Consider the following 25,196-nt stretch of genomic DNA (forward strand, 5'->3'; position numbering starts at 1 on the left):
CTGTCATAGAGCCCCACGGACCAGAGGAGCGAGTTGTGGCTAAAGTTATTTGGATAATAATATGTACGTTCGGGCGTTACGTCAATCCACTGCTGGATGAGGGCCTCCCTATGGCGATCGGGTCATGGGGGAATGTTTGACCATACTTCACCACGCTGGCCGGTGCGGGCTGGTGAGGGTTTTTCAATGTGGACATTGGAACATAGACGTACAGCACAACAATGATTACTGTTGGCGCGCTGCCCTCTGCTGCCCACCACGTAGCCGCCCCCCACCCCCCCCCCCCCCGCAGCATCACCAGCCTACAGCACCTTGTTCTGCAAGGTGGCCCGCCAGCCGAGCGCCCTCTGGGCTCAACCTCCGCCTAGCTTCTGAGTTTGGGCGATTTGGTGACGGCCTTGCGAGCCACGACGAGGGCTGGAGTCATCGGCCACGCTCCACCCACTGCTGGATGAAGGCCTCCTCCCCAGCCACCGTCGCCACCTCTCGTCATCCTGCAATGGGAGTTGCGGTCGCGACAATAAATCATTTTATTTCTCAAGGGAAGCTTCGCCGAGTCTCAAGACTTTGTTTTTCAGGAGGGTTAGGCTACATTGGGATGTTTCGCCAATATAAACATATACATATAAACAACCCCGACAAAATGATCGCCTCGTTTTTTAGTAAAGTGTAGAACCCAGAGAAAACTGACTGCACTGCGTCTCTCTGTGAGTCTCTGGGTCTCTGTGCAAGTCTGTAGGTCTATGTGCGAGTCTGTGGGTCTCTATGCGAGTCTGTGGGTCTCTGTGCGAGTCTGTGGGTCTCTGTGCGAGTCTGTGGGTCTCTGTGCGAGTCTGTGGGTCTCTGTGCGAGTCTGTGGGTCTCTATGTGAGTCTGTGTCTCCGTGTGAGTCTGTGGGTCTCCGTGTGAGTCTGTGGGTCTCCGTGTGAGTCTGTAGTTCTCCGTGTGAGTCTGTGGGTCGCTGTGCGAGTCTGTGGGTCTCTGTGTGAGTCTGTGGGTCTCTATGTGAGTCTGTGTCTCCGTGTGAGTCTGTGGGTCTCCGTGTGAGTCTGTGGGTCTCCGTGTGAGTCTGTGGTTCTCCGTGTGAGTCTGTGGGTCGCTGTGCGAGTCTGTGGGTCTCCGTGCGACTCTGTGGGTCTCTGTGCATGTCTGTGGGTTCATGTGCGAGTCTCTGGGTCTCCGTGCGAGTCTGTGGGTTTATGTACGAGTCTGTGGGTCCTTGTGCATGTCTGTGGGTCTTTGTGCGTCTCTGTGGGTCTCTGTGCGAGTCTGTGGGTCTCTGTGCGAGTATGTAGGTCTATGTGCGAGTCTGTGGGTCTCTATGCGAGTCTGTGGGTCTCTGTGCGAGTCTGTTGGTCTCTGTGCGAGTCTGTGGGTCTCTGTGTGAGTCTGTGGGTCTCTATGTGAGTCTGTGTCTCCGTGTGAGTCTGTGTGTCTCCTTGTGAGTCTGTGGTTCTCCGTGTGAGTCTGTGGGTCTCCGTGCGAGTCTGTGGGTCTCCGTGCGTGTCTGTGGGTCCTTGTGCGAGTCTCTGGGTCTCCGTCCGAGTCTGTGGGTTTATGTACGAGTCTGTGGGTCCTTGGGCGTGTCTGTGGGTCTCTGTGCGAGTCTGTGGGTCTCTGTGCGAGTCTCTGGGTCTCTGTGCGAGTCTGTGGGTCTCTGTGCGAGTCTCTGGGTCTATGTGCGTGTCTGTGGGTCTCAGTGCGAGTCTGTGGGTCTCTGTGCGAGTCTGTGGGTCTCTGTGCGAGTACGTGGGTCTCTGTGCGAGTCTGTGGGTCTCTGTGCGAGTATGTGGGTCTCTGTGCGAGTCTGTGGGTCTCTGTGCGAGTCTGTTGGTCTCTGTGCGAGTCTGTGGGTCTCTGTGCGAGTCTGTGGGTCTCTGTGTGAGTCTGTGGGTCTCTATGTGAGTCTGTGTCTCTGTGTGAGTCTGTGTGTCTCCTTGTGAGTCTGTGGTTCTCCGTGTGAGTCTGTGGGTCTCCGTGCGAGTCTGTGGGTCTCCGTGCGTGTCTGTGGGTCCTTGTGCGAGTCTCTGGGTCTCCGTGCGAGTCTGTGGGTTTATGTACGAGTCTGTGGGTCCTTGTGCGTGTCTGTGGGTCTCTGTGCGAGTCTGTGGGTCTCTGTGCGAGTCTCTGGGTCTCTGTGCGAGTCTGTGGGTCTCTGTGAGAGTATCTGGGTCTATGTGCGTATCTGTGGGTCTCAGTGCGAGTCTGTGGGTCTCTGTGCGAGTCTGTGGGTCTCTGTGCGAGTACGTGGGTCTCTGTGCGAGTCTGTGGGTCTCTGTGCGAGTATGTGGGTCTCTGTGCGAGTCTGTGGGTCTCTGTGCGAGTCTGTGGGTCTCTGTGCGAGTCTGTGGGTCTCTGTGTGAGTCTGTGGGTCTGTGTGAGTCGGTGGGTCTCTGTGCGAGTCTGTGGGTCTCTGTGCGAGTCTGTGGGTCTCTATGTGAGTCTGTGTCTCCGTGTGAGTCTGTGTGTCTCCGTGTGAGTCTGTGTGTCTCCGTGTGAGTCTGTGGTTCTCCGTGTGAGTCTGTGGTTCTCCGTGCGAGTCTGTGGGTCTTTGTGCGAGTCTGTGGGTCTCTGTGCGAGTCTGTGGTTCGCTGTGCGAGTATGTGGGTCTCTGTGTGAGTCTGTGGGTCTCTGTGCGAGTCTGTGGGTCTCTGTGCGAGTCTGTGGGTCTCTATGTGAGTCTGTGGGTCTCTGTGCGTGTCTGTGGGTCTCTGTGCAAGTCTGTGGGTCTCTATGTGAGTCTGTATCTCCGTGTGTGTCTGTGTGTCTCCGTGTGAGTCTGTGGGTCTCCGTGCGAGTCTGTGGGTCTCTGTGCGAGTCTGTGGGTCTCTGTGAGAGTGTGTGGGTCTCTGTGCGAGTGTGTGGGTCTATGTGCGTGTCTGTGGGTCTGTGTGAGTCTGTGGGTCTGTGTGAGTCTGTGGGTCTGTGTGAGTCTGTGGGTCTCTGTGCGAGTCTGTGGATCTCTGTGCGAGTCTGTGGGTCTCTGTGCGAGTGTGTGGGTCTCTGTGCGAGTGTGTGGGTCTATGTGCGTGTCTTTGGGTCTGTGTGAGTCTGTGGGTCTGTGTGAGTCTGTGGGTCTCTGTGCGAGTCTGTGGGTCTCTGTGTGAGTCTGTGGGTCTCTGTGTGAGTCTGTGGGTCTCTGCATAAGACAATAAAAATCTCCGCAATGAATACGGATTCATGAACCCCAATTAGGTTTGGGAGCTTAATGAATCTCTGTCCGATCCACCAACCTCAACCCCGATTTCTAAATAGCTGGATTACGTCCGAGCGCTACAAGTGGGATGATGTCAGCGGTAGCTCGACAGCAGCAGCATCATAATGACTAATCCCGAGCCAAATCGCAGCAGCAGCACCACCACCATCTGCTCCGTGTCCTAATCACACCGTGTATGCAAACATCAGCCCACACTGTATGCACGAGCGTGTGTGCGTGTGGATGAGTGGGTCTCGGTCAACCCATGGCACCACCTGGGTCTGTTCCGTGAGCTCCTGCCAACAGCGAGCCTTCAACATTTCACGTGACGGCCCCAAAGTGCACCTAGCCTGGCACAAAGCGCCGTGGTGACGTCACCGCCACTGAGTGGTGGAAAGGCGGTTGTTATTGTTGTTGAGTGGGTGTGTGTGTGTGTGGTTGTGTGTGTGGGTGTGTGTGTGGGGGGGTGTGTGTGGGTGTGTGTGTGTGGTTGTGTGTGTGTGGTTGTGTGCGTGGGTGTGTGGGTGTGTGTGTGCCTGTGTGTGCGTATGGGTGTGGGTGTGTGTGTGGGTGTGTGTGTGGTTGTGTGGGTGTGTGTGGGTGTGTGTGTGTGTGTGTCAACCACGTTTTGTATGCCGATGATTTGGTAATAGCTGCTCATTCAGAGGAGGAGTTGGAGACGCTGCTGCTGAGACTGGAGCGTGCCACTAAGAGATGGGGCCTTACCATCAGCCCCACCAAACCTAAGCACCTGCCTGGGTATTTTGTACCATCGGACACTCCACCCCCACAACTCCCAATCGGTGATGGAGCAGTTGTGGAGAGAGTGGAGAGTTTCCCATACCTGGGCAGTGTGCTAATGACCAGCTCCAGTTTAACAGCAGAGGTCTCACTCCGAATCAGTCGAGCGGCAATATCTTTTCATCGGTTGGGTAACGCTGTGTGGAAGCTACCTGGTCTGTCGCTCCGCACTAAGCTTCAGGTCTTCTCGGCCATGGTCATTCTCTACCTTCTCTACGCGTGCGAAACGTGGACCCCCTTAATGGAGCATCTTCGCTGGTTGGAAACATTTAGGCTGGCCTGCCTACGATCCATCCTGAGTTTAACCAGGCTGGATTGTGTGAGGAGCTCACAAAACCTTGAAAGATCTGGGCAAGGTCCCATCGGTGAGCTCCTCCGGCAGACAAGGCTGCGTTGGCTGGGTCATGTAGCCCGCATGCCCAGCTACCGCATGCCGAAACAGCTTTGGTTCGGCCGGATCGAGGGGGCTAAACGGGCGCGGCACAGGCTAGAGAAGAGATGGAGTGATGTGGTACAGGAGGACGTGGAGCTGAGTGGACTTGCCGATGACTGGTACCAGCGGTGTCAAGATCGGCCTCTGTGGAGGAGGCTCGTGAAGGACGCTACTGGGCAGTTGGAGGCAGTCGCCCTCCAACAACAACGGAGGGCGGAGGAGCGATGCTCACAACAACGAGCGGAGCGCCGGGTGGCTAAAGCACAGCAGGTTGGCACAGTAGGGGGCACAGGTGGTGCATCAGCCAGTCATCTCAGTCAGTCGACCCGTGGCACCTGGGTCTGCCCCGTGACCTCCTGCCAGCGGGCGTTCGACACTTCACGTGGCCTCAAGGTGCACATAGCCTGGCACAAGCGTCGTCGTGGTGACGTCACCGCCACTTAGTGGCGAATGGCGGTTGTTGTTGTTGTGAGGGTGTGTGGGTGTGTGTGTGGGTGTGTGTGTGTGTGGGTGTGTGTGGGTGTGTGTGTGTGTGGGTGTGTGTGTGGGTGTGTCCGGCAAAACAACCCCCTACCTCCTCGCGGTGCCGGACGGGCAACTCTGTCGTGGACAGTGCTGTGGGGGGAGATCCAATTTTGATTGGCTCCTCCCCTCATGGCATATGTGTCCACCACAGGGGCTAAACGGGGGCTCTGGACGGGTGCGAGGGGCTGGTAACCCCTCCACCTTCAATTAATTACCACGAAACCACGAATTAAACTGAAATATGAAACTAATAAGCTTGTGCCGGAGGCCCCGGGGGGGCCAGGCGTCTATGACGTCTCCTGGCCAAACCCCAATTGGCGGAGCCAGGAGATTGAATACCTACCCTCGGGGCTACTCCAGAAACAACGAAAAGCCACTACGGGTGGCCACGTGGAATGTTCGAATGCTCACTGCAGAGGAGAGGCTGCCACTCCTCTGTCGGGAGCTGGACCGGTACCGCCTGGATCTATGCGGCATTCAGGAGGTCCGGTGGACCGGCTCTGGCTCCTGCCACCATGAGGGGTAGACAGTCCTCTACTCGGGGCAGCAGACTGCCAAACAACAGGGTGTGGGTCTTCTTTTGAACAAAAGAATGAAGGGGGCGTGGGAGCGTGGCGGTGAGGTGTGGGAAGCTGTAAGCCCCAGGCTACTTTGGGCTCCCCTTCCCATCAACCGGAGGCGAGGAATGGTGGTCGTGGATACTTATGCCCCCACCGAAGATGAACATCCGTGGAGGGATGCAGGCAAAGCCGATGAGCCAGATGCCTTCTATGACCTCCTGTCACAGGTGCTGGCTAAAGTGGCCCCTCGGGATAGAGTCATCATGTTGGGTGACTTCAATGCCCGAGTTGGTCATGATACTGGCACCTGGTCTGGAGTGATTGGAGGGCATGGGCAAGATCAGCTCAATAACAACGGTAGGAGGCTGCTAGATTTTTGTGCAGCCCATGGGCTTGTAATTACCAACACGCTGTTCCGGCATCGGCGTATCCACACAACATCATAGATGCATGCCGGGTCCAAGCAAGAACATCTGTTGGACTACATAGTGACGGACCAGCGAATGCGAGCCCATGTCCTTGACACCAGGACCTACCGTGTAGCTGATCTGCCCTCTGACCATCGACTAGTCATCTGTAAGATGCGCCTGCCATTCTATCACTCCGGTGGTGGGTGTACACCCAGGACCCCATTCCAACATAAAGTGGCCTGGTCTCAGTTATCTGATGAAAGTTGCAAGCGAGAATTTCAACATCGCTTGCGGCTGGGGTTGGCATCGTCCCCGACTCCTCCTGATGTCGAGGGTAAATGGGCGAGGTTTAGGACTGTGACTCATGCAGCTGCAATGGCTGTTTTGGGTACGCGGTCCAGACCTCCCCAGAGACCCTGGCTGACAGAGGAGGTGTTCAGGATGGTTGAGAAAAAGCGACAGGCCCACTGTCATCGGCTACAGAATCCCACGTCAGAGAATGAGGAGGCTTACCGCAGCCTTCGCTCGGAGGTTCGGAGAGCCATGAGGCGCTGCAAGGATGGGTGGTGGTCGCGGGTTGCTGAGGAGATGGAGTCTGCCTCAGTGGCCCGGGATCACAAATCTCTATTTAACTCCATCAAAAAAGTAACCTGCAGCGCCACACCTATTACCATCATTAGGGGAAAAAACGGTGATCCAATCTCCGACCCCCAGGAACAGGTTCGCAGATTTGCTGAGCATTTCTGTGAGGTCCTGGGGGAGGGAAAATCCCTCCGCCAGGAAAACATCGTGGCACAAAGTGAGGATGACCCTGCTGAGGCTGCGGTGCCTCAAATATTGGAAGAAGTCACCCCCTGTGAGTGGCTGGCTGAGGTGCCATCTGCTGAGGAAGTATTGAAGGCGATCCGGAGTCTGAGACCAGGAAAGGCAGCGGGCAGAGATGATCTCCCAAGCGAAATGCTGAGGGAGGGTGGCGTTTGTGCACAGACTGCCCGATATGACATCATAACAACAGTCTGGACCACTGGACGGGTTCCGCAGGATTGGAAGGATGCCCTGGTGGTCCCCCTTTTTAAGAAGGGGGACCGCACAGACTGTAACAACTACAGGGGCATCTCACTCCTCAGTGTGCCGGGAAAGATCCTGGCAAGGATTATTCAGCATCGCCTTGCCAGGCACGCTGAGGAGAGGCTTGCGGAGCCCCAATGCGGATGCCATATTTTCTGTCCGTCTGCTACAGCAGAGGTGTAGGGAATTCCAACAAGACCTACATCTCTGCTTTATTGACCTGGTCAAGGCCTATGATACCATCAGTAGGCCTGGGCTCTGGGTCGTTCTTCGTGCTTTTGGAGTACCTGACCCTCTGCTCACGATCATTAAGGACCTTCATGATGGTGAGCGGGCCCGGGTAAAACTACGTGGCCGGGAGTCAGAGCCATTCCCTGTACACCTTGGGGTGCGACAGGGATGTCCTCTGGCTCCCACATTATTTAACATCTATTTTGACCACTTAGTTCGTGAAGCCTTCAATAGCTGTACCGGGGGAATCTCCATATGGTACAGATATAATGGGAGGCTAATCGATGCCCGGGTGCGGTCAAAGGATGGCTGCCTATTGCTCAACCACGTTATGTATGCTGATGATTTGGTAATAGCTGCTCAGTCAGAGGAGGAGTTGGAGACGCTGCTGCTGAGACTGGAGCGTGCCACTAAGAGGTGGGGCCTTACCATCAGCCCCACCAAAACTAAGCACCTGCCTGGGTATTTTGTACCATCGGACACTCCACCCCCACAACTCCCAATCGGTGATGGGGCAGTTGTGGAGAGAGTGGAGAGTTTCCCATACCTGGGCAGTGTGCTTATGACCGGCTCCAGTTTAACAGCAAAGGTCTCACTCCGAATCAGTCGAGCGGCAATATCTTTTCATCGGTTGCGTAACGCTGTGTGGAAGCTACCTGGTCTGTCGCTCCGCACTAAGCTTCAGGTCTTCTCGGCCATGGTCATTCCCTCCCTTCTCTATGCTTGCGAAACGTGGACCCCCCTAATGGAACATCTTCGCCGGTTGGAAACATTTAGGCTGGCCTGCCTACGATCCATCCTGGGTTTAACCAGACTGGATTGTGTGAGGAGCTCACAAATCCTTGAAAGATCTGGGCAGTGTCCCATCGGTGAGCTCCTCCGGCAGGCAAGGCTGCGATGGCTGGGTCATGTAGCCCGCATGCCCAGCCACCGCATGCCGAAACAGCTTTTGTTTGGCCGGATTGAGGGGGCTAAGCGGGCGCGGCACGGGCTAGAGAAGAGATGGAGTGATGTGGTACAGGAGGACGTGGAGCTGAGTGGACTTGCCGATGACTGGTACCAGCGGTGTCAAGATCGGCCTTTGTGGAGGAGGCTCGTGAAGGATGCTACTGGGCAGTTGGAGGCAGTCGCCCTCCAACAACAACGGAGGGCGGAGGAGCGACGCTCAGAACAACGAGCGGAGCGCCGGGTGGCTAAAGCACAGCAGGTTGGCACAGTAGGGGGCACAGGTGGTGCATCAGCCAGTCATCTCAGTCAGTCGACCCGTGGCACCTGGGTCTGCCCCGTGACCTCCTGCCAGCGGGCGTTCGACACTTCACGTAGCCTCAAGGTGCACATAGCCTGGCACAAGCGTCGTGGTGACGTCACCGCCACTTAGTGGCGAATGGCGGTTGTTGGTTGTTGTTGGTGTGTGTGTGTGTGGGTGTGTGTGTGTGGGTGTGTGTGTGTGGGTGTGTGTGTGGGGGTGTGTGTGGGTGAAGGGAAGCGCTGCGCTACGAACCCGGCGACCCGGCTTTGATTCCCGCTCATGGCAAACACCGGTGACGATAATCTGAAACGGTCCTGCGCCTTCCCTAGGTCGACTCAGCCTCAAATGAGCACCTGGTGCGGTGTGTAAACATCGCCACCGGGGATCGGGCGTGGTGCTGACCACCCACCCCCTTGCGTACCATTCCAGCTTTCATAGGTGCTCGCTAACAGCACTTCCCCAACAGTCTACGTCGTGGGAGGCCCAGGACCGGTTCAGATAATCGTCACCGGTGTTGGCCGTGAGCGGGAATTGAACTCGGCTTGCCGGGGTTCGCAGCGCATCGCCCCCACCGCTGCGCCACCGCTCCCCCCATCGGCATAGCGGGCCGCGTTTGCAGCACGGTCCAGCCTGGAGAGCCGCCCGCACGTGTGACCACCGCGCGCTAAGCGCCAACACGCAGGCACCACGAGCGCACGCACGCGGGAGGGGACGCACGCGGGAGGGACGCACGCGGGAGGGGACGCAGGCTGCGTGGCACGGCAGCAGCGCAGGCGCGGGGCGGAGGCGCTCACCTTCAGGGCCCACGACATCGGACGGCGGTCCCAATCCGGATTAGCGGATGTCTTTGGGACTTAGCGGACGGATGTCTTGGAGGCTGCTCTAATCTGCGGATGAGCGAGAGGTCTCCGCTTGGCTGTCGCCGAGGTCGGGCAGGAGGTTTGGGCAGGAGGCACGAGCAGCAGCGGCGGTGGCGATGGCGACAGGGCGAGCGATGGCGCTGGCGCTCCTCACCTGCACAGGTGAGAGAAGGCACACGGTGACTTCGCCACGACACGGCAACGCCAAACTAAACTAAATGTTTATTTTATTTTTTAAACTAAACTATGCTTATCCATAACACGGGTTTTTTGGGGTTAGATCGCGTAAATATATAAATGTGTCGTTAAAACCCGCCACCACCTGACACAGCCAACTAGTAAGGGTTGTCACGTAAACAGAACGTGGGCAATTCGTCACTAGTACAGCACTAACCGGTGTGTTGGAGAGCCAAGCCACAACATTTACAATCCGAGTACAACGTCTCGCCAGTAATTACAACCAGCTTCATCAGGCGACAGCCGGATTTGTGGAGAAATCCTCCCGTTTTGTTCCTTGGAGGGGTAGATGCGATGGCATCACTTGTGAGCCCTTCCTATGTTCGTTTTGTTTATTTTACCAGCTAAGACGCCACTGAGCTGCGTAGCTCTTTTTCGAGAAGCGACCTGGCCATCGCAAATGATAGTTCAACGGAGTGGCTTGTTACAGCAGCAGCCAAATACTCTAAATAACTCTCAATTATAAGAGACTAAAAAAATGTCGAGGGAAAAACCGGAGGATCTGGAGAAAAATCCATGCGACCACGGCGAGAGAGACACGCAAACTCCAAATATACAGCAGGCGTTGTCAGGGGTCGGGATCTAACCCACGGACCTCCTGTGGACCAGGCGAGGGAGTTAACATCTCGTAGGCACCGTGGCACCACTTGCGCCGGTGACCTCTCCTGCACCAATATAGTGACCCTACCAGACCAGTGTCTATCTAATATAGTGACCCTACCATATCAGTGTCTATCTAATATAGTGACCCTACCAGACCAGTGTCTATCTAATATAGTGACCCTACCAGACCAGTGTCTCTCTAATATAGTGACCCTACCAGACCAGTGTCTATCTAATATACTGACCCTACCAGACCAGTGTCTATCTAATATAGTGACCCTACCAGACCAGTGTCTATCTAATATAGTGACCCTACCAGATCAGTGTCTATCTAATATACTGACCCTACCAGACCAGTGTCTATCTAATATAGAGACCCTACCAGATCAGTGTCTATCTAATATAGTGACCTTACCAGACCAGTGTCTATCTAATATAGTGACCCTACCAGACCAGTGTCTCTCTAATATAGTGACCCTACCAGACCAGTGTCTATCTAATATACTGACCCTACCAGACCAGTGTCTATCTAATATAGTGACCCTTCCAGACCAGTGTCTATCTAATATACTGACCCTACCAGACCAGTGTCTATCTAATATACTGACCCTACCAGACCAGTGTCTATCTAATATACTGAGACAACCAGGCCAGTGTCTATCTAATATACTGACCCTACCAGATCAGTGTCTATCTAATATAGTGACCCTACCAGATCAGTGTCTATCTAATATAGTGACCCTACCAGATCAGTGTCTATCTAATATACTGACCCTATTAGACCAGTGTCTATCTAATATACTGACCCTATTAGAAGAGTGACTCTTAAAAGACTCGTCCTATGAGCATAGTACACAATGTATCGGGCATTGACGCGGTGTATAACGCCAGTAATACATTTATAACAATTATAATAGACACGCGTGTATCTTATCACGAAGAATACATCACATTAAATTGAGGTACGTCAGCCTGGCGACCTTCCACACATATATTGTTGTTGCGTTGTGTTCACGGCCGACAAAACCTTTGGGTCGGTCTCAACTAATCCGGCGCTTGTCAGCAGCGCGTGGCCAGGTCGACGCGGGCGGTGGAGTGTCCACGTGTTGTGGGAGAGCGAGGCCTCAATCACTGCCGCATGAGTGGCCGTGTCAGGGAGGTGATCCCATTGATTTTCGGGGGCCGGTCATATACAACTCAAGCGGAAGGTTTATCAGTTTCGATTAACCACTTAAAACTGAGAAAACTGTTTTAGATTTTTACCAGGTAAGACCCCACTAAGCTATGTATATTTTTTTGGGAAGTGACCCGGCTATTTCAAATGATAGCTCAACGAAGTGTCTTATAATCATGTGGAAATGTAGAGCATCCAAATGCTCTAAGCGCATGTTTCTAAACGTGAAGGGACAAACCGGAGGACCCGGAGAAAAATCCACACGACTACGGGGAGAACATGCAAACTCCAAGTATACAGGCGTCGTCAGGGTTGGGACCGAACACACAAACTCCTGTATACCAGGCGAGGGAGTAAACATCTCGCCACCGTGGCGCTCACCGGATTCATCCGGTAACCCAACCCAATCCGTTCGTTTCGGAGCGTGCAATTTAAAATGATGGTTCCGTATTTGGTTTCAATTTCTCGAAAATGAGCAGTGAACACCGGGTGCCCGGGTTCCGGTTGCCTGAGTTGGTTCCCGGCTCCGGTGCGGCATCATGAGCGACGTTGTCTCCCCGTCTCTCCCCAGCAGCTATCTGCCTCGCAGGAGCTACGGACACCTGGGACTCACAGGTTCGCACGAGCCCCCGCACTCAGCCAAGTCCTCGTGAGGATACCGTGGTGATGCCAACATCGACCCGCACACCGCCGTTTCGTCACAAAGACAATGATCCCCCGTGTAGGCTTGAACAGACTGTTGAGGCAGGTACTGTTAGCGAGCACCTATGAAGGCCGGCACGGCACACGAGAGGGTGGGTGGCCAAAATCACGCCCGGTCGCCTTTGTCTCCCCGGTGGCGACGTTTTTACTCACCGCACCGGGTACTCATTTGAGGCTGTGTATACCTAGGGAAGGCCCAGGACCGGTTTGGATAATCGTTACTGATGATAGTCACGAGCGGGAATTGAACTCGGGCCGCCAGGTTTGTAGCGCAGTGCGCTAACCGCTACACCACCGCTCCCCACACACACAAACATTGTTACGGGTGCTCCTCGACACACGTTTGTTTGGGTTGCGTCTTTGAAAACCTGAGCGTAAAGTGAAAAATCGCACCATACATAGAAACGTGTTTTCCCACAAGGTCCCATTATACAACCTAAGATGCGCTGCTAAGACAAAACTTACAAAACAGAACACTTAGATATTTTAATGCATAAATACGGAGACTAATAACTCGGCCGGTGATTATAAACGAATGCTGTAGAGGTGTAATTTGATAACCAGGCAACGGTAGTGCACCTCGTGTGCATATGCTTTTGGGGTGCACCACTACAGCAGCATTGGTTCAGTCCAAGAATACGCTGGACCAGTTTCGACATTCAGCGTCTCATCAGCGGAGTCAGGGCCGTCTTGCGTCAACGCTGGGGAACTGCCAGGCGGTATCGGCGAGGGCCGTCTCCGTTCCATGCGGATCCTCGTTCGACGCAAAACTCGCTGACACACAACACAGCCTCGTCACATTCGTCGTTGTGAGTATTCAAAGTAAAGCATCAGGGTTGTTACAATCAGGTTATTTACATTACCAGTAACCGCTTGAAACATCGGCAAGTTTATTTTTATTTTACCGGTTTGGCCTTCAGATATAAACGTGTGGTAACAAGGAGAATACGGTAACCTTTTGAACCGTTAATGTTTAATAACAGCGCACTGGACTGACCGTCCACACACAAGTCGGGGTTCGATTCCATGTCCTGACACGGCAGTTGAAAGAATGGGTCGAGATTCTTGAATCCTGCCTCCCCACTCCATCGCCTCCGTCCACCCAGCCACAGTGTAAAAACAACTTCACTATTTTTATTTTACCAGGTAACACCCACTTAGCTATGTAACTCTTTTACAGAAGCGACCTGGCCACAAATAGAAGCTCAATGAAGTGGCTTATCAACGTGTAGAAATGTATTGCAGCCACAAACTCTAAACGTGTGATGTTGATTCCAAATGTGGAAGAAAAAAACTGAGGACTCGGATAAACATCCACGTGACCATGGGGAGAAAGACACACAAACTCCATAAATACAACAGGCGTCAGGGTCGGGATCGAACCCACGATCTCATGCATACCAGGCGAGGTAGCTAACATCCCGTCAGTGTGATTATGATGAGAGAAAGACACGCAAACTCCAAATATACAGCAGGCGTCACAGTCGGAATCGAACCCACGACCTCATGTACACCAGGCGAGGTAGTTAACATCTCCTAGCCACCGTGGCGCCTAGTAAAGTCGATGATCGGCAGGTGGCGCGCGGTGGGGGAAAGTGTGGGGGCACTCACTTCCTCTTCCAAGACATCTGTACAACTTGGAAGAGTCGGGCCGAAAACACAACCCCGGTCGAGGCAGGCTCCTGCGTCGCGTGCGCCGCACACCGACGGCGCCCCCTTCGGCGCCGCGCCGCGGGGCGTGCCGACCTCTCTCGGCACGGCGCTCGCCTGACAGAGAAACGTCGTCTTGCCTCAGGACAATCAGGTGGGGCAGCAGCTGGGAGACAAAGTGTGCCAGTGCAGCTGCCTCGAGTCCGGATCGACGCGGCCGGCGCTCGACTGCATCCCAGGCAAGTTGCCAACGCGAGGGGCGATGCCCTTCGGCCCCCGACCAATTCACGGTCCACACTCCCCCAACTGCGCCTGCAATTAGCGCGGTTGGCTACGCACGGCGTGAAACAAGTTCAGCAAACGTGCACACACGTTTGTTCAAGTGACAAGTGTCAGGCGGACTTTGGGTGACCAAGTGAAATCCGCCGAGGGACTAGAGAACCAGAATGTTTATTTATAGTGGAGGAATCCGATGAGCTGTGAAGCTCTTTTCCACGGATGTCCAGTAGGGGCGGGTAAGAACGCCACAACAACAAGCAGTACAAAAACACACGATAGAGTTGACCAGTACAAGAAAAGTAAACAAATCACCCAAACACAGAATTAAAACTAAACCATCCCCATCCTACCAGGCAAAGCCCACTGAGATATGAACGTATTTTTCAGCAGCGACCCGGCCACAAATGATAGCTCAACAAAGTGTCGCATTATTTGGACATAGCATAAAAATTATCAAAATTATCTGAACGAATGTTTATAAATGTGGAGGGAAAAACCGGAGGACCCGGAAACAAATCCACGCGGCCACGGGGAGAGAGAGACACGCAAACTCCAAATATACAGCAGCAGGCGTCAGGTTCGGGATCAAATTCCCGACCTCCTGTATACCATGCGAGGGAGATAACGTCTCACCACCGTGGCACCCCTTTAATAAGTGAATAAAGCATATCATTTATAATTGCATAATCAATTCCCAAGCTTCGGAAAGGAGGCAGTAGTAAAAACAACAGCAACAACAGTGCCAGACCACACCAAAACAACACCACACAGTCCCTCGATACAACATTGTCCATTCAAATTGAGTCTCAATACATTGTGAAGGATTACATTTACAAATCACATTTACAAATGTGGCTGTATCCTGGGGTCACCAAAATGGGAACACCAAAACAATTTAAACATAAAAAATATTGCTCAAACATAAATCCATATGTCGTAATAATTTTCCTTGGAGTGCGCGTCGCCATGGATAGAACACAGACTGATCACGGTACAATTACGTAACTAAGCTACGGAAACGTCTCTATATAGATCAGCTCGAATTCCCCTCCAGTATAAATACATATTCTGATTCTGAAAAGTAAATACATATTCTGATTCTGACAAGTAAATATATATTCTGATTCTGACAAGTAAATATGTATTCTGATTCTGACAAGTAAATATGTATTCTGCTTACCGAGCTCAAGCCTCCCGTACATCACGCGACCCCCGAGTGAGACTAAGGGATGCAGAGACAGGCTTGAGTAAAGAGACAAACTGAGAATTAAGAGGGGGTGATTTGAGAGACAAAAGCGCCACGATGGCTAGGAGATGTTAACTACCTCGCCTGGTATGCAGGAGGTCGTGGGTTCGATCCCTACCCTGACGAAGCCTGCTGTGTATTTGGAGTTTGCGTATTTCTCTCCCCGTGGTCGCGTGCATTTTCTCCGGGTCCTCCGGTTTTTTCCCTCCACATTTAGAAAACACACGAGTTTGAGTATTTGGTTGCTATAAATGTCCACGCGATGATAAGTCACCGTGTTGAGCTCTCGTTTGTGATAGCCTGGTCGCTACTGCAAAAAGAGCCACACAAAGCAACTCAGTGGGCCCTTACCTGGTAAAATAAAAAATGAAAAGTTATTTTTAGTTACATGGATGTGGAATGACACAGACGAAGACGCAGAGATTGAGTGGCCTGGGCCCGGAGCCCCATGGGGACGTTGGCCCTTGAGTCGTTACACTGCACGCCGGATGGCCACGCCGCTGGCGTGCAGGCGAAGGCCCCGAGGCAGTACATCACCGGTACATCACCGGTACATCACCGGCGCATGACTTACGCATCACCGGTGCATCACCGGTACATCACCGATGCATCACCTACGCATCACTTACGCATCACGTACGCATCACCGGTACATCACCGGTACATCACCGGCACATCACCGGTGCATCACTTACGCATCACCGGTACATCACCAGTGCATCACCGGTACATGACCGGTACATCACCGGTGCATCACCGACGCATCACCGGTACATCACCGGCGCATCACCGACACTTGGGAGCTTAGGGACCCACGCCGAGATAAAGAGGCGCTCGCTAATCCCGCTGAGCCGCTAAGCCGCCGCCTCCTCCTCCTCAGCGTGGTGAGCAAAGGGCACGGCAATTACCGCAACACAGCCACATCCACCAGCGATGTCATCATCATCATCAACAATAACAACATTACAACCACTGCGGTTGCTTAACCCGGAAAGCCACACCGAGTCTCGTTATGGGTAATGGCCCCTTCTTCATGGCACAGGAATACACACAACGCTTGTGTTGTGTGTGGTGTCACACCACACACACACCACACACCCGTGTGTGTGTGACGTGATGTGTCACACCACACACAACGCGTGTGTTGTGTGTGGTGTGATGTGTTGTGTGATGTGTCACCCGTGTGTGGTGTGACGTGATGTCACACCACACCACACCCGTGTGTGTGACTTGATGTGTCACACCACACAAACACCCGTGTGTGTGTGTGTGGTGTGATGTGTGATGTGTCACACAACGCGCAGCCAGTGCAAGCACGGGTGGGAAATTTGGAACTTCCACAATGAAGGTTTTTCTTTTTATGGATAAGAGCGCGTAAATATAAACGTGTCGTTAACCCATCACCACCCAACACAGCCAATTAGTAAGGTTTGTCTGAGAATATGCAGTACACATAACCGGTTGGATTCTCAGATTTACATTAACCCCCCTTTGGAGGCGGGGTGGGGGGTATGGCCAGCGTGGAAGAGTAGGCCAAATACCATCAAGTGGGAGCTCTCGATAGCTCCCTCTAAGCGGAGGCGCTTCCACCAGCGGTGGCGATGGTAGGGCTGCACCTTTACCCGGTGCTCCGTGCCAACAGTCGCGTTTGTCTCCGTGCGCCAGAGTGCCCCTACCACAAGGCGCTGGGGTTCGAGTCCGGGGCCGTGAAGGACTCTCAGATCTCGTGCTCGCACGAGGATCAGTACACGGGCTGGTACACCTCGTGGACTCCGCATCGGGCCAGGCTCAACGCACAAGGCTTCGGGTACGAGAGACGCCCGCCCGCCCGCCCGCCCGCCCGCTCGCTCATAAGCAGAGATAGACAAAGATCCCCCAGTTAGCCTTAGCAGACTGTTGGGACAAGTGCTGTTAGCGAGCACCTATGAAGGCAGGCACGGTACACGAGCGGGTGCGTGGCCAGCAGCACGCCCGGCCGCCTTTGTCTCCCCAGTGGTGATGTTTTTACGCACCACACTGGGTACTCATTTGAGGCTGAGTAGACCTAGGGAAGGCCCAGGACCGGTTCGGATAATCGTCAGTGGTGATGGCCGTGAGCGGGAATCGAACTCGGGTCGCCAGGTTCGTAGCGCGGCACGCTAATCGCGACGCCACCGCTCCCCATAGATAGATACGCACACAGACACACACACACACACGGCCACGCGCCGAACCCCTGAGCGAGCGTCGGCTCCTGCCGGTTTCCTCTCGGCTGGCCCAACGCCTCCTTCGTCATCCGGGGTTTCTGAGGAGGTCCGGAGCGCGTACCCAAACCAGCCAGAACAGCTGCATGACCCACACAGTCAGTCTTGAGTCAGTCTTGAACCTTACCAATTTCCCCCCGGTATGACAAGGCGGGTGAAGGGGGGGCATGCCAACTCCAGCTGCGGTGATGAAATTCTCGCGAGCAGCTTTCATCAGCCAACCAAGACCAGGGCATCTGGGGTTTGAATGAGGTCCTAGGTGGACGCCCACCACCGCGGTGGGAGAATGACGAGCCCGGTGGTAGTGCGCAGATAAACTCCGCAATTGAGTCCTGCTGTGTCAAGGAAATGGGCCCTCACGAACACTGGGCAATCGACACTGAAAGTCACGCATATGCAGACGGACAGCGATACGCAACGCACCATAACAGACTCACACAGTGGCCACGTGTGTGTTCTATGTCTGAATGTCTCGCTCTCGTCCCCCGTCTTCTCCTGAACTCGCCCTCTCACCTTCCCATCGTCATCCACCAATTCTCCTCTCCTGCCACACTTTCATCCTCCCATCTTCTCCTCTGCCCACCAGCAGCATCACCATCTTCCTTTCTCCCGTCTCCGCCCTCTCAACTCCACTCTCCCCATCTTCCACATTCTCCTCTGCCCAACATCATCATCATCATCACCGTCATCTCCATCCTCTAATCATCTCATCCCCACCCCTCCTTCCATCCACCGCTCCACCTATCCGCTCATCTCCACTCTCCCAACCCCGACCGTCCCTTCCACCCACCATCACAAATCGCAACAACCATTCCATCTCATCACCACCATCACCATCACCACTATCACTATCGTCACATCACCACGATCACCATCATCATTCAATCACATCGCCATCACCGCCACCGCCATCCTCTCTTGGCACAGCTGCGCGTGGCTCTCAAAGTTCCAGGACATGCAGCAGTGGCTGCAGTTCGACATGCTCGAGGAGCGAGTCATCTCGGGCATCATCACGCAGGGACGCTGCGACACGGACGAGTGGATGACCAAGTACAGCGTCGTCCACCGCTCCCATGAGGCGCTCAACTGGGTCTACTACAAGGACCAGTTCGGCAACAACCGGGTAGGCTGGGGTTCACAACGGAACCGTTGTCGGTTACGCACCGGATTACAGGCAGCCACGTGCAGCGTAGTCAGCACCGCCCAGTGACGATCATGTTCATCACAATGATGCTTCAGCTGCTGATGATGTGCGAGCATTACAGTGCACCCCGTCTTGCTGGGAGGTTCCCTCGTGCGCGACACTTGCTGCCAACGCGGCTGAAACGGATGATGCCGATGACGATGATGCTGCCGATGATGCTGCCGATGATGCTGCCGATGATGCTGCCGCCGATGATGCCGACGATGATGCCGACAATGATGCCGATGATGACGACGCTCATGCTGACGATGTTGCCGATGATGTTGGCGATGATGCTGACTATGATGATGATGCTGCTGCTGGCATTGCTACGGATGTTGACACTGCTATCAATGATGATATTAGTGGTGGTGGCGGTAGTGGTGGCAGTGGCGAGATGGCAGCATGCGGCGGTGGTGGTCACGGTGGTGGTGTCTGTAGTACCTGCCGTGGCGGTGGTGGCGGTGATAAGAGGTGGTGGCGGCTGCAGTAGCGGTGAATGGTGGTGACGGTGGTGGTAACTGTGTTGATGGTGATGGCAGTGAGTGGTTGTGGTACCCGTGTTGATGATAGTGGTGGTGGTGGCAGTGGGTGGTGGTACTCGTGTGGATGGTAGTGTTGGTGGTGGTACCCGTGTTGACGGTTGTGGTGGTGGTGGCAGTGGGTGGTGGTACTCGTGTGGATGGTAGTGTTGGTGGTGGTACTCGTGTTGATGGTTGTGGTGGTGGTGGCAGTGGGTGGTGGTACTCGTGTGGATGGTAGTGTTGGTGGTGGTACTCGTGTGGATGGTAGTGTTGGTGGTGGTACTCGTGTTGATGGTTGTGGTGGTGGTGGCAGTGGGTGGTGGTACTCGTGTGGATGGTAGTGTTGGTGGTGGTACTCGTGTGGATGGTAGTGTTGGTGGTGGTACTCGTGTGGATGGTAGTGTTGGTGGTGGTACTCGTGCTGATGGTTGTGGTGGCGGCGACGGCGGCGGCGACCGCTGTGTCACTGACGTCCGCGTGCCACTGCCAGGTTTTCTACGGAAACTCGGACCGCTCCTCGTCGGTGCAGTCGCTGCTGCGGCCTCCGCTGGTGGCGCGCTTCATCCGCCTGCTGCCGCTGGGCTGGCACGTGCGTGTCGCCGTGCGCATCGAGCTGCTGGAGTGCATGAGCAAATGTTAGTGCCGCCCGCCCCCCCCACGCCACTCGCCGCGTAGCCCCCCACCCCCCGCGCCCATCACCGGGGTCCGTCGCCGTCGCGATCGTCGCCGCCGTCGTCGTCAGCGGCACCGACGTCGTCGTCGTAATCGTCAGCGTCGTCATCGTCGTCGCCGGCGGCGTCGTCATCGGAATCACCATCGTTGTCACGATTAACGTCATTGTCATCTCGATCATCGGCATCGTCGTCGTCATCGCCGTCAACAGAATCGTCATGAATACCAAAACCAGTCGTCACTTAGGCTGCTAGCGCCATCATTACCAACAAGTGTTAACAACACTGCCAGCATCACCATCGCCATCATCATAATCACTACCAGCCCTATAAGCACGACTGCCAGTATTATCACCATCATTGCTATAATCAGCGCCGACAGCAACATCATCAACAACATCATCACCACTATCAGCCGCACTCCAGGCATCATCTTCATTGTTACCACAATCATCATATTTTCGTCAGTGCTAAAACCATCACAGCATCGCTGCCAGATCATCCTCGCACAAGGTGGATCTGCATTTTGCTACCTCCTCAATCGCTGTCGACGTAGAAAATGGTTAAGACGGTCAAATCGTAAACACAACAGATGCAGCGTGTCCTCGAAACACCACGCCCCGCACAAACACAGCACCACGCACAAACACCACGCACCGCACAAACACAGCACCCCGCACAAACACCATGCCCCGCACAAACACAGCGCCCCGCACAAACACAGCACCACGCACAAACACAGCGCCCCGCACAAACACAGCGCCCCACACAAACACAGCGCCCCACACAAACACAGCACCACGCACAAACACAGCGCCCCGCACAAACACAGCGCCCCACACAAACACAGCGCCCCGCACAAACACAGCGCCCCGCACAAACACAGCGCCCCACACAAACACAGCGCCCCACACAAACACAGCACCACGCACAAACACAGCGCCCCGCACAAACACAGCGCCCCGCACAAACACAACGCCCCGCACAAACACCACGCCCCGCACAAACACAGCGCCCCGCACAAACACAGCACCACGCATAAACACAGCGCCCCGCATAAACACAGCGCCCCGCACAAACACAGCGCCCCGCACAAACACAGCACCACGCACAAACACAGCACCATGCACAAACACAGCGCCCCGCACAAACACAGCGCCCCGCACAAACACAGCGCCCCGCACAAACACAGCGCCACGCACAAACACAGCGCCCCGCACAAACACAGCGCCCCACACAAACACAGCACCACGCACAAACACAGCGCCCCGCACAAACACAGCGCCCCGCACAAACACAGCGCCCCACACAAACACCACGCCCCGCACAAACACAGCGCCCCGCACAAACACAGCGCCCCGCACAAACACAACGCCCCGCACAAACACCACGCCCCGCACAAACACAGCGCCCCGCACAAACACAGCACCACGCATAAACACAGCGCCCCGCATAAACACAGCGCCCCGCACAAACACAGCACCACGCACAAACACAGCACCATGCACAAACACAGCGCCCCGCACAAACACAGCGCCCCGCACAAACACAGCGCCCCGCACAAACACAGCACCACGCACAAACACAGCGCCCCGCACAAACACAGCGCCCCGCACAAACACAGCGCCCCGCACAAACACAGCGCCCCACACAAACACAGCACCACGCACAAACACAGCGCCCCGCACAAACAGCACCACGCACAAACACAGCACCATGCACAAACACAGCGCCCCGCACAAACACAGCGCCCCGCACAAACACAGCACCACGCACAAACACAGCACCACGCACAAACACCACGCCCCGCACAAACACAGCGCCCCGCACAAACACAGCGCCCCGCACAAACACAGCGCCCCACACAAACACAGCGCCCCGCGTGCCGGTGCCACCCCGATGCCGTCCCGGTACCCCCCAGGTGGACCCCCAGGTGCCGCCCGGGTGCCGCCCAGCAGCCAGTGCAGCGCTGGACTGTGCGCTCCATGATTGGCTTGTTATTTGCGCTGTTCAATGCTGGTGTTTTTATTTTATTTTTTACAACCTGGGTCCTTATTGATTTTTATATTTGTAGTGACTAAATAACGTGGTTTTGATAACAAAAACGGATATACACCGGTGTGCCCCACGCCTATCCCCAGAGACGCACCGGCATTTCGAGGAAACGCTGCACACCACTAACAAACACCCCTAATGTACCCGCGTTCTCATTCAAATAAAAGTCCATTAGTCCAAGCACGGTAGCACTTGACATGATTTTGTTGTTTTAATTACCGCCAGGCGTTGAGTTCTAAGTTATTTTGACGTGGGGAATCTGCCCTCCTTAGGTAAAGCGGTTAAGAAACACGCGGTCTCGGACAACTTGCACTCAGTAGCAACGCTGCACAGCCACCGTCACGATGATCATCGGCAGCAGCGGCAGCGGGAAGCAGAAGAGCAGAGAAAGCGGGGAAGCAGCACGAGTCGCCCGGAAGCCGAGCTCGGCAGCCAGAACCTCGACCTCCAGACGGCCCAAATCGCTTGCAACTGTTCCGGCCGTCAACCGGTCTCCCCCGACGGTTCCGACGACGACGACGGCGAAATCCGCCGGAGGTTCGCGGAGGAGACGGCGGAGACGGCGGCAACGGCCCCTTACGAGGGCGTCACAGGCGGCGTTGCGGGCGGGTTCGCCGTGGACCCTCCCGGCGACCCTCCCGGCGACAATGCCGGCGATGAGGAGGGGGACCCGGACGCCGGTGGCAAAGGGTCGGGGAAGAGGCCAGCAGACGGCGACGAGGGGACGCCGGCGACCGACGACGAAGTCGAGACGGAGGCCGGAAGGGCCGGCGTGGACGCCGGGCCGCGGCGGGAGACGTCAACGGTGGGCGGCGCCGCGTCGACGCCCGGCCGGGGCGCGGACGCCGACGGAGGGGAAGCCTCGACGGGGGGGGAGGAGGCCGACGAGGAGGAGGGACGTCACGGAGACGCCGCCGCCAACGACGACGAGGAGGATCGGGACGGTTTCCCACCCGACGGAGACGACCGGGAGATCCAGGTGGATGTCACGCTGGACCAAGACGGCTTCTTCGTTCAGGTCGACACGGAGGACAAGGAGCTCAAGTCCATGTTGGAAGACGCTCTCAAGCAGCCGTCTGAAAACTAACCCGAGCCGTGTTCACGCCGTTATATTATCATTTAACGACGACCTTTATTTCATTATATGCTTTAGTCGTTCCCCTTTTTTCAGGCGTTTTGAAAGTTCCCTCTGCCGGTTGAGAAAGCTTCGTGCGTGCGCGCTCAGTGTTCCCGTCTTCACGGCAGAACAATAAATGTTGGTTGACGTGCGAAGGCAATCGCTGCGATTAATCTGGCACGGGTATTAGCCGGGGTAGGTGACGAGGCATTTTTGACGTTAAATTTAAGAGTTTTCCTACTCAAACCTGCTTGGGCTGGCACTCTCCTATATCTGTGGCCCTGTACCCAATTTAGGAAATTCCACATTCCCATGGCAAGAGCCATACTGTCTGTAGGACAACCATAAAGTAGCGATATGTGTTTTCCATCCTCGAGGTGATGACATTGATGGTGATAATAGATGGTTGATGATCCATTAATTATAAAGGTGATGGACAACTATTGATTATAACGATGATCATGATTGATGGAATGGTGCTTGATGATCAAAATGATTACCGGATGACTACTGATTGTGTGATAAATGAACACATAAGTTACGTATAGAACGTGAATCATTTGCCCAGTTAAATTAGTATGTGGTCAAATTATTGATTCCTGATTAAAGGTGGATAACAGATGATGATGATGATGACCAATGGATAACTGGATACATTTATGACAGTGATCTGATTATGATGATGAGAATCTGAAAATAGTGGTGGTTGTGGTGATAACATGATGACCATCAGATTATTGATTATAACGATGATCAGGTTACGATAAGTGACGATAATAAAAGGTCGAGTTTGACCCCCGAATGAAGCTTTGAACTCGTGACCTTCCGATGGCGAGTCCGGTTCTCCCACCACGGCACCATCTGCCCAGACGTGCAATGTTCGCTTCTTAGCTGTGGGGGGGTCCATGGAGAGCACAAAGAACGTACGTACATTAAGTCACGGTAACAATTCAGTACAATTTGCTGTTGGCGCTGTGGGCCCCGACAGCACATGGCGATGGTGACGAAGGAGCTGATGTTTTTCACGGAGCTTTAGCTGTAGGGGGTGACGCTGCTGATGCCGCGCGCGATCCCAATTGAGTAGTTTTGAGGTGCTAATTTTGATTAATTTCGCAAAAAGTTGGACCGTGATGGCTGCACACGGTGGGGGCCTCCTCATTTCCAATTACATCGCAAGATCAATTTTTTTTGTCGCCTCAGCGTAGGAGAGGCCGCGGTAATAACCGAGGCGGCCTGCCAATGTTCGAACCGCGGAGCTCTGCAACGAGCGGTGAGAACAAGGGGAGACGCGACATGAAAGGACGACTCAAAAGACGTCGTGTTACCTCGTAGAGACGCACACCTGGACCGGGCGTCCCAGCCTGTCCGACGCCTGTCCAGATTACGATTAAGGTTAAACATTTATATACTCCAAAGTTACGGTCGGGAGACATCACCGGGATATTCATTCCCTCGCCGTCCATTACATTCCATGCACTCTCCCGGTGGACTCAAACACAGGACACGTGTTTGGGACCGTATTCTCAAGACTCTACGACGCTCCGGAAAGAGTAAGATTTACCCCAAACAGGTGCCCGGTGCCAATAAGTCATAGGAAATCTGGTCTCGCATGCACACACATCGGATTATCAGATGCACCCCCCAACCTATTCTTCAAAATGCGGGGGGCACACAGTGCATTTTCCAAGCGGGAGAATACGGTAAATAATCCACACAGCACTTACCTGCACAGATACGGGCTGATTTTGTCACTCCATCTCCCCTTTCGACGCTACCTCGGACGCGTTCCCACCTGACCACCCTGCGTGGCTGTCCGTGACCACAGCCCGTGGCCAGCGCCCGTGACCACCGACATGTGACCACTGCCCATGACCACCTGACCACCCCCACGTGACCACCCCAACTTAGCCGAGTGTGTCTCGTGGCTCTTGGCCACATGGAAAGTTTAGTATGTGGCTCGTAGGAGTCACGAGGTTTGGCCACTCCCCTGGTCAGTTAAAAAATATGGTGAGTGCCCAATGAAATCAACGTTTCCTTTTACAAACCCCCACAAATAACTTCGTATTGGAAGTGAGCCTCAGACACGTAGCATGCAGAGTATGTTTGGAGTGTCAAGGCAGGTTTAGGTGAACAACTCGTACGTTTGGAATGAAAAGTCACAAGAACGCGTTGGAGATGT

The 25,196-nt window shown here is 54.5% G+C and overlaps 1 protein-coding gene and 1 long non-coding RNA gene across 6 annotated transcripts; one reads left to right on the plus strand and one right to left on the minus strand.

Moving 5' to 3' along the window:
* Window positions 1-287: 287 nt before the first annotated feature.
* Window positions 288-19,678, minus strand: LOC142906034 (uncharacterized). Of its 2 annotated transcripts, none has more exons than XR_012930033.1 (3): window positions 19,591-19,678; window positions 9,268-9,487; window positions 288-494 (listed from the first exon to the last, which is right to left on the minus strand). It is a non-coding gene; the product is annotated as an uncharacterized LOC142906034 (long non-coding RNA). The 2 variants fall into 2 exon arrangements; XR_012930032.1 differs by lacking the exon at window positions 19,591-19,678 and adding an exon at window positions 13,661-13,851.
* Window positions 9,395-23,819, plus strand: LOC116955678 (uncharacterized). 4 transcript variants are annotated; one of them, XM_032976920.2, is made up of 7 exons: window positions 9,395-9,495; window positions 11,922-12,010; window positions 13,845-13,938; window positions 16,890-17,031; window positions 18,395-18,590; window positions 19,665-19,809; window positions 22,173-23,819. In XM_032976920.2, exons 1-7 carry the CDS (start codon window positions 9,450-9,452, stop codon window positions 22,985-22,987), a joined length of 1,527 nt encoding a protein of 508 aa, XP_032832811.1. In that variant the 5' UTR covers window positions 9,395-9,449; the 3' UTR covers window positions 22,988-23,819. The 4 variants fall into 4 exon arrangements, with proteins under 4 accessions (XP_032832811.1, XP_032832813.1, XP_032832810.1 ...); XM_032976922.2 differs by having other exon boundaries at window positions 11,922-11,962; XM_032976919.2 differs by having other exon boundaries at window positions 9,400-9,495; window positions 11,919-12,010.
* The last annotated feature ends 1,377 nt before the right edge of the window (window positions 23,820-25,196 follow it).

Source organism: Petromyzon marinus, chromosome 61 (assembly GCF_048934315.1).
Source record: "Petromyzon marinus isolate PM22_M1 ecotype Great Lakes invasive population chromosome 61, UKy_Petmar_22M1.pri1.0, whole genome shotgun sequence".
Taxonomy (NCBI): domain Eukaryota; kingdom Metazoa; phylum Chordata; class Hyperoartia; order Petromyzontiformes; family Petromyzontidae; genus Petromyzon; species Petromyzon marinus.

Excerpts from the sequence above, each read along its gene's own strand:
- LOC116955678 (XM_032976919.2), top strand. The coding sequence starts at position 9,450 with ATGGCGACAGGGCGAGCGATGGCGCTGGCGCTCCTCACCTGCACAG. Across the intron at positions 13,939-16,889 it reads GGCGCTCGACTGCATCCCAG|AGTGCCCCTACCACAAGGCG; the intron begins GCAAGTTGCCAA and ends TCCGTGCGCCAG. Across the intron at positions 17,032-18,394 it reads CTCAACGCACAAGGCTTCGG|CTGCGCGTGGCTCTCAAAGT; the intron begins GTACGAGAGACG and ends CTCTTGGCACAG.